Source organism: Cryptotermes secundus, unplaced genomic scaffold (genome assembly GCF_002891405.2).
Source record: "Cryptotermes secundus unplaced genomic scaffold, Csec_1.0 scaffold57, whole genome shotgun sequence".
NCBI lineage: Eukaryota > Metazoa > Arthropoda > Insecta > Blattodea > Kalotermitidae > Cryptotermes > Cryptotermes secundus.
This window is the reverse complement of record NW_019725840.1, coordinates 631,818-641,543: the sequence shown is the minus strand read 5'-3', so window position 1 is coordinate 641,543 and position 9,726 is coordinate 631,818. Positions and strand designations below refer to the sequence as shown.

General features: G+C 38.4%; 1 protein-coding gene across 1 annotated transcript; it reads left to right on the top strand.

Annotated features, from left to right (window-relative positions):
• The first annotated feature begins 1,124 nt into the window (after positions 1-1,124).
• Positions 1,125-9,089, top strand: LOC111863603 (protein adenylyltransferase Fic). Its single transcript, XM_023850072.2, has 4 exons — positions 1,125-1,568; positions 2,537-2,913; positions 6,145-6,311; positions 7,259-9,089. The coding sequence occupies exons 1-4, from the start codon at positions 1,232-1,234 to the stop codon at positions 7,812-7,814; spliced, it is 1,437 nt and encodes a 478-aa protein (XP_023705840.1). The 5' UTR covers positions 1,125-1,231; the 3' UTR covers positions 7,815-9,089.
• Positions 9,090-9,726: the final 637 nt, after the last annotated feature.

The window sequence follows — 9,726 nt, the reverse complement described above, 5'->3', positions numbered from 1 at the left end:
CAGTAACAGGCCAGTCAACACTCCGTCCCCCTCCCACGCGGTGACGTAACAGGGGACACCATGGTTACTACGCAGCAATAAACAACTCTCGGCAGCGATCCCCAGCAAAGCCTGTAAATACGGCGTTTACGCAACACTGAAGCGATGCGGGTTTTCCGCTGTCCGACTGAGGGTTTGTAAGAGTAACTAGATAGGGAGTAAGCAGTCAGTTGCAGTCTAGCATTCGCCTCAGAAAATCACTACCGGAGAAGTACTTGTGATACTGCCGATGGCAGTAACTGTGTAATTGTGAATTGTATAAGTGTACGAGCGAATCCAAGATGGCGTCAAGTTATTTGTCGCGTTATACACCCAACACGTGACACAATAATATGCAAATATTTGTAATATTTCAAAATATATACATATATGTTAGGGCACGCGGTAGCATAGTTGGTTGAGACACTATGCTACATGCCGGAAGGTCGTGAGTTCGATTCCCGGCGAGGCTATTTAAGTTTTCAGTTGTCCTAAACTTTCAAGCCTCAGTATGGCCGTGTGGTCGACTCAACCTCTAACAGAAATGAGTATCAGAAATCTTCCTGTGGCTAAAGGGTGGTCGGCGCTTAAGGCTGACAACCTCACCGCCATCTGTGAGCCGATTATCTAAAAAATGTGGAAGCCTCGACATCTCACAATCCTACAGACTCCCATGGCCTGTTACAGGGATAGCTTTACCCATACATATGCATACAATGTTCCTTTATAGATTCTGGAGGGTACTGACGATGGTGTAGGACATTCGGAATTACCGTTTTTTTACCTTGTCCACCGGCCAGTATTAAAAAAAAACTAGCTAACCTCAATCATTGGACCAGTTTTTTCTGAACCAACAGAATAGGTAGGGTAGGTGTCTCCCCCTTCACCTTGAGGATGGAAACAGATCCAGTTTCCGAAACGTTCTGTTCTGTAGTTTTTCAGAATTCCAGACGATGGTCAAAACCCAGTAATTCCCAATGTTCGTTTGTGTTATTACTGTTTTTCCCACGTAGGAAGGATAATTATTTCTGTCATGATACCGATCCTGGCTGACGATATGTGGCGTGTCTTATCTACCAATCAAAACGAAACAACGAATTCCATACTTCTGCATTCAGTTGTTTTCTTTTTTAATGTAATATGGCTGGTGGTACATGAAGGCTGTTTGGTTCACAGGTGTACAGGTGTACAGTTTGTTTCGGTGATTGACAAAATGAGTGCAGGATGGTGTATTGAAAGGGGCAAAGCTGCTAAAAGTTTCATATTAAATGTTTCGTGCTTCATGTGGACTTCTAAAGACGAAATGAGCAGATTTACGTTATCTGCCATATTCCTGTTTGGTGTTGTATTCGCTGTATCATTTACTTTTCTTTCGGAATATTTTAAAGCACAATGTTGTGATGTAAGACAGTATTCAATTCCTAAGCCCCAGCATAAAGCATTTTCACCTTTACCGGATGACAGTCAACTTCATGCTCCAGACGAAGGAACATTAAGTTTGGTATTACGCAAGACTGATGTTCTGAACAAACCACAGAAGAAAAATTCAGGTACGGTGTATTAAATTGAAGGAAAGAATAAACGTCGCTTTGTTCAACTCTTCAGTTTAATGTTTTTGTCATTTAACACAGCCTCCCCTAACAAAAACCATTTCGTTTTAGCCTAACCTTACATAAACTTGTCATTGCAGAACTTGGAAAATTTAGAGGTTACTGGACACTGAAGTGTTTGGTAACATAACTCCCAATTGGTATATTGTGTAAGAAACAATAAAATAAATCTGAGAATCTCAAATTTTCTTTCAGTGGCAGTGTAAACTGAAGCTACGTATTTAGTCGTGATGCCATGGCCAATATTAATGCTTCTTATTTGAAAGACCCAGAGTTCGAATCTTATCCAGGAGCCTGACTGTACTTAATACTGTTTCAGAAATTTTCCTGTCATTTCTCATTTGATACCTTGAAACCTAAGCAGTAGACTTAGCATCGTATATATACCAGTAGTTGGAGTAATTTTACAATGTAGTTACAGCATGTAACTCACTGAATTTGAAGTTTGTTTCCTGATATTAGATATAATGAAAACTATTCTAATGACCCCAGTCCAGCTAACTTTCCATAGAATTTGGGCTGTATTTTTCTTTATTAGCCCTTCAACAGACAGTTATAACATAATTAAGGTAACTCATCACCTTATTGTAAAGATACACCCAAAAAGGAAAACATCACATTCTCTGTAGAAAGTGAGAAATTGTGCCTTATATGGTGTCAAGGGCAGAATATGTTTTAGTATGTTGGGTTTTGATGCCATGTAGTTTTGGAGTGGATGCTGAAGTTTTGGAGGGACATTCTGCCTCATGTCATCTGTCCTGGTTTCAACCCTGAAGATGGAAGCAGTATATTCTTCCAGAACACCAGTATCCACCCACAAAACCGCACGATGTCACATCCCAAAAGGCCACAACGGTAACAGTCATCACTGTGAATACCTTCAAATTTAATGTCTCCTGTTTTTCCAGTTTCAGAATCTGAAGCGTTGAGTTCGTTATATGCAGCTTTGGAGATGAAGAAGGCCGGGAAGCATGATAAAGCACTGAAACTGTTCCAGCATGCCGCAGCACTTGCTCCAAAACATCCTGACATTCTCAATCATTACGGAGAATTCCTGGAAGAAACACAGAAAGATATTGTTATGGCAGACCAGCTGTATTTTCAAGCTTTGACATATTCTCCTGATCATGTGGGTGCTCTCACAAACCGAGAGAGAACAGCACAAATTGTTGAAGAGATGGACCGAAGTAATCTGCGTAGGATTGATGATAAACGGGATGCATTGTCAAATATTCCGGATTCAAGTTCATCTTTCTGTCGAGCCAAGAAAGAGGCTTATTTTCAGGTATGTTAATTTGTATTCGTATGTGTATTTTCACAAATTGCATAAACTTAGTGTACGATAGAGAGGACATGTCTCAGTGTCTCACTATCAAAGTCACTCACCTTAATTTGTATTTGGTATTATGGGTGTACACTCAGAGTAGTTAAGAAAATTTACTTTTGGTCTCCATCTGTCCTTTCTAATTGTTTACAAAAACTTAAAGTTGATTTATCATTCTCAAACTCCTGTTTAAAGTAGGTAAGTAAAGGTATCCCTGTAACAGGCCATGGAGGCCCATAGGGTTGTGAGATGTTGAGGTTCCCACATCTTCTAGACAATCGGCTCATAGATGGTGATAAGGTTGTCAGCCCTATGCACCGGCCACCCTTTACCCCCAAGAATATTCCTGGTACTCATTTCTGTTAGAGGCTGAGTCAACCCCAGGGCCATAGTGCAGCTGGAAGGATTAGGTAAATTGAAAAAAAATCCAATGACCTCTTCAGGATTCGATCCCGAGACCTTCTGGCTTGTAGCATAGTGCCTCAACCAACTATGCTACTGCATGCCCCCCAAACACCTGTTACCATACAAATATTGGTAAGATATAGATTGATCCCACATTTTGATGTTCCATATATTTAATGCAGTATAAATTAAAATAATTTAACATGCAGTGTGATTACTTTTGCAGTAATAGATTTGAATATGTCCTCCAAGGATCCATATTGGAACCACTGCTGTTCATAATTTATATAAATGACTTACGAAAAATATTGGAGGTGATGAGTACTCCCATACTTTTTGCTGATGATGCCTGTGTATTGATTTCTCATGCCAATACAATAAAATTCAAAACCACAACAAATGAAGTATTCAGGGTATTCTTAATATAATAAAAACATATTATATAAATTTCACTGCAAAATTTTTTGGCCTCACTATCCAAAATGACATAAGTTGGGATGGTCATATACAAGACATAAGTAAAAAATTGAGTATGGCCTGCTATATGATAAGAAATGCAAAACAAATGGTCTCCATGAAAACATTAAAAAGTGTTTATTTTTCATATTTTCATTCTGTCATGTCATACGGTATAATGTTTTGGGGTAATTCGTCTTATGCCGAAAGAGTTTTTAAGTTGCAAAAGAGAGTTGTAAGAATAATGAAAGGATGTGGCTCGACAGATTCATGTAGAGGACATTTTAAGGATATGAATATATTTCCTTTAAGAACGCAATATACCTTGATGATGTTTGTAGTAAAAAACAGAAGCATATTTGATACAAACAGAGCTCACTATGAAATAAATACTAGACATATTATGGATATACATATGACCCAGGTTAATTTGGTGATATATGGAAATGGGGTGTATCATCATCATCATCAGTAATCTGTCAGACAACAGGTCCACAGTCTCTTTCAAAACAATTCCTCCACTTATTGCGATCTAGAGCTTTCTCCTTCAAATGACGGTATCCTCTTCTATCCCCAAGGTCATCCAGCATCTTCTTACGTCTTCTTCCTCGTCTTGTCACTTCTATCCGCCCCTCTATCTTTCCTTCAATAACTTCTTTTAGAAGGCAGTTTCTGCGTAAAACATTACCAATCCAATTAGCCTTCCGTTTTCTTATTTTGTGGGGTGCATCATATGGCTGTTAAAATATACAATGCACTTCCTGATACACTTGAGGAAATTTCTAATGATATAGAAAGGTTTAAGGACAAGTTAAAGGAATTTTTGTATTTTAATTCTTTTTATACATTGGAAGAATTTTTTATCAGATAATGCTTGTATAATTATATTATATTGAAATTTTAAACAACATGTTAGTTGACTAAGCTTTTTTGTAAATAACTTCAGTTATCTGTTATAACAGATGTTATTTGATTATACCATTTTAAAGTTGTAAATATTATTTGTATTCATTATTACTTTTATCTTATATTGTAAATTGATTACTGTAATATGACTAATTTTATTCAACTTTCAAACTTGTCTTATATTATAAACTGGTTTTTAAATAACTGTCACATTGTATAAGCATGATTAGTAAATAATATTTGGACTGAATTTTTTACCTTAAAATTTTCAGTGTCTTACTTATTATTATTTTCAAGATAAATTTTTATGTGTGATTTAAATCTTCTTTTCTGTTAACTTGTTATTTTGACAACTGCTTGATTTCTAAGCAAGATGAGTTTATATTTTGGACGATTTCTATATCTATTGGTTTTTTCAACCTTGTAAGGATTTTATGGAATGTGAATAAATGAATGAATGAATCAATACATTCATAAAAACTCTCCGTGGTCTGTAGTCCGCAAGTGAACTATACTGACTGAGCGACTGGTATATACATTCATGTCTTCCATAAGTGTTAAATTTGTGTGTAGTGGTAGAGACTCTAATCTTGACGCTTGCGGGGTGCAGAAGACAGGGCGGGGGATGTAGGGACCGTCAAACGAAGGAGGGACAGTAGCAGACCTGCATACTCTGTGTATGTGGCATCAGTTCAGAATGTATCGGCCATTAGCATACTTGTATGGGCTCAAGAGGACTGAAGTAAAGCAGTTCTGTTTTGGTTCGGGTAGTAGTTGCTAATCCACACTGATACCTTGCCTGTAATGGTTTCGACTTCCTGCATTCCTTACAACTCTCAAGACTAGAGTCCTCTACTGTGTGTGTATGCACGTTTGATTGCGCTCTCAGAGGACATGGACTTTTGGGCAATCTTTTAAATAACCATGGAAGATATTTTTCTTTGTTGATTTCTTCTAATCGGACATTTTGAGTGATATTTATGTAAATTATTTTAGGTATTTGCACGTTAACAGGTGACTCAAGTAAGTTTGAAACTTTAACGCTGCCAATTGCAGTGTTTATATGTAAAAATGAAACCAAAAGTCTAAACCCATGGACTTACTGTTGCAGGAAATTCAATTCTGAGATTAGGCTTTAGTGTTGTTTTACAAGTAGACTTGTAACATTGGCAGTGTAAGCATCCGCTAGTATGTAAGTGCCCTATTTTAACATAAAGATGGGGGGGGAAGACAGTATGATGGATAGAAGCAGTATGAAAGAGATGCAAAGAAAGAAAGTAAGTAAGTAAGTTTGTATTACACATAAGGAGACTCCATGCTGAATTTGCCATGGCATTGCACAAGTTTAAATATAAATTATAGAATGTATCTGAAAGAATGTGAAAATAGTTCCTGAATATTGTTTGTTATGCCATGTTCTTGCAGCACATTTACCACACTGTGGGCATTGAGGGAAACACAATGACGCTGTCTCAGACACGTTCCATCGTTGAGACTCGGATGGCTGTCGCAGGCAAGAGCATCATGGAGCATAATGAGATTCTGGGTTTGGATGCAGCCATGAAGTATATAAATGCTACCCTTGTGAACAGGTGATCAGAAATTTTAGTGACATGCACACAGTGTGTGCAGTATGTAGAGTGGATACCATTTCTGTTTCATATAAGGATGTACCTGGTTCAAACCACAGCTTAAGGACCAGACATAGTGTCAGGTTTTTCTCAGTCCTTCCAGACATTTGACACCTATTTAATTTCCTCCTCTTCATTTCTCCTTCCATCCCAGATGAGATGTGAGATTCTTGCAGCCTGAAAATTAGCATGTAATCTTCTGTTGTATGACAGATTTTATATAGGTGGTCACCAGTGCCTCAGAGAAATGTGTTTTTCTATTCTGTACCCTGAAGATGTAGGCATCATGTTCCCCTGCAAAACTGCACAACAAATTAACTACTCATATATCTTCATGGGCCTCAGTCCTTGAGAAGCTAATACTTGCTTGGCTACTCAGGGAATTCCCAGAATTTTACAGAACATAAAAACACAAGAGCCTGCCACTGGCCCCTGTTCTGAGCCAAATGCTTCTAGTCCATACTTTTTTGTTCTACTTTTAGATCCATTTTAATATTACCTTCCCATTTATGTCTAAATCTTCACAGTAGTCTCTTTTGTTCAGGTTTTCCTTCCAAAACTTTGTATGCAATTCTGTCTGATACATGCTGCATATCTCATCCTCCTCAAGTAAAACAGTTTAATGATATCTGGCAAGGATTACAATTCACAAAGCTTCTCATTATGCAGTTTTCTCCAGGCTCTTTTTACTTCATCTCTGTTAGATGCAGATATTCTCAGCACCCTGTTCTCAAATGCCTTCAGTTTATGTTCTTTCTTGATGTGAAGTACTAAGTTTCACACGTACAGAGCTACAGGCAATCTCTATATTCTTAGATAGCTGTACCGTGCTTTACATAACACAATTTATATCCCTGTGACCAATAAAAGAAGGACTTTTTTCTGAGTGATGTATAACCCTGTTGCAGGTTAGGGGCCATTTCTGTGAAAGATATCTTGGAGATCCACAAGCGAGTGATGGGTTTTGTAGACCCACTGGACAGTGGAATATTCCGTCGCACTCAGGTGTACGTAGGTGGACATGTTCCACCCGGACCTCTTGAAATCACGGTCCTCATGGCGGAGTTTGAGAAATGGATCAATTCAGAGCGGGTCATGCGTCTACATCCGATCAGATATGCCGCTCTGGCACATTACAAGCTTGTACACATCCATCCATTTACAGATGGGAATGGACGCACCGCCCGGTTGCTGATGAACACCATATTGATGCAGGCGGGTTTCCCGCCTGTTATAATTCTCAAACAAGATAGGTTAAAATATTATGAATACCTAGAGATTGCAAATGAAGGAGATATTCGACCATTTGTAAGATTTATTGCAGAGTGCACAGAACGAACACTTGATCTTTTTCTGTGGGCTACTAAAGAATATATGACAGAATTTCCAGCGATAGAACAGAAGGAATGGGATAGCCGGACTATAATTCTAGATGATGGTAGTGGAAATTGGGATGATGAGTGAACATGAGTCATTGGCGAGGTTTTGCTGCTATGAGCAGCTGTACTTATCAGGGTTTAGTCTGAGTCTAGTCAGAGATGTGCTGAAATGGAATATGTTTAAATACAGCAAAGTTCCTATTGAGGTTCTGATGTGCTTATTTTGGTGTGTGAGGGTAAGTCTGAAAGTTTGAAGAGAGATGCACAGTGATTGCCCTGAATCTCTTGAAGACAATTGCAGTCCTGCTATATGACAAAATTCTGCATGGGATTTGAGGTTCTAATGGCAGTAACTGAAGATTATTCTCCTCTAAAATGTGATGCTGTTGTAGTTTGGTAGATATGTACTAACATTTCACATGGAATTCTTTCCCCCCATCTTCAGGCCAGAAGACACCATTTTTTCCTGTTTCCTTCAAAACAGTACATATCTCTAAAACTATGGCACCATACCCCAGAAGACAGTAATCTATATTTTTCTATTCTGCATTTTCAAAGTTACGATAAACAAGTAAGCCAATCGCCTTTGCAGCCACTTGCAAACCATCCCCCCAGTCATACAGAGTCATGTGGAGCAAGAATATTCAAGCAGTCTATCCTGTTTTTAGCCTCCATTTGTAGAGTAGACTTAGGGAACTTCATGTTGCCTGTGTGTCTGTGAATCCCCCTCATTAACTTTTAAATGCCTGAACCAGTCTTTATGAAACTTGGTATGATTATCAGAGACAGTTTTAGTAGTTTAAATTTTGAAATTAAATGGTTATAACTAATTCCTTGGAGATGAGCACTTCTCGAGAAGCCACCAATCGCTCAGCTGCTCAAGAATCTCCCAGAATTTTGTGTAATCTGAAGGTCCATTACCGTGTTCACAAGTGCCCTCCACTGGTCCGTATCCTGAGTCAAGAAAATCAAGTTCATACCACCCCATCCTCTGTCTCTAAGATCCGTTTTAATATGTAGACTACTAGACCCACCTAAGAACAGCATTTTTGTGCCAATTCTTTGATCACAACAAATGAAACTGCTATGAAGAGTTATGTGACATCACATCCCAGCATGAGTAATATTCTTAGTCACTCCCATGAGAACCATGAACCCCACACAGCAGTGTGTCTTCTTTCTCCTGCCATAATGAAATTTGGAATTACTTAAATATAATTATCCATGTATATTTATGTCTAAATCCTGTGTATTTTATATGGATATTTGACTGAGATATCGTACATAAAGACACCTGAAGATGGCACGTTAGTGCTGAAACATGTAGTGTGGAAGTGAAGAATAAGGTGAAAAAGTGTATACACTGTAAGACGGTTAGCATAAACCATGGACATGAATCAGTGTAACAGGATGCTAAAATATAACATTCAGAATTTTGATATTGATAGTATGTAACTTCAGTTACCTCTGTATGCTCAGTATTATTTATCAGAATGTGATACATGGTAAAAATTCAGTAGGTTTTGAGTTCTTGGTAAGAACCTATGCCTGTGTAGAAAGTGTCATTCAGCGCATTTTTGGATCAGATGTGTGTAGTTACCCATCACAGAGGAAGCTTATAAAATGGAGATTGAGATTTTCAGTTGCCACAGCAGTGGTTGCTGATCTGAGATGTGATGCTGTGGATCCCAGTGTTTCAGAGGAGCATGCTGCCTCCATCTTCAGAGTCTAATTGACCCTAAAGGTAGAGGCATCTGGCAAGTTAGATCAAGCAGTAATACTGGTGGCTTATTCTGTCAGTGTCTGATATGAATATTCGCCAGGACACTGATAGTTCTGACTGAGGTTTTGATTGTTTTCCTCAGTCCCTACTCTAAATACCAAATCATTGACCATGATCCCGTCCATCCGCATCCTTTCCCGTTCATCATTCATCATCATCCATCCAATGCTGTGTAGTCTGACATTGTCACTAAAGGAACTACAGACACATAAGT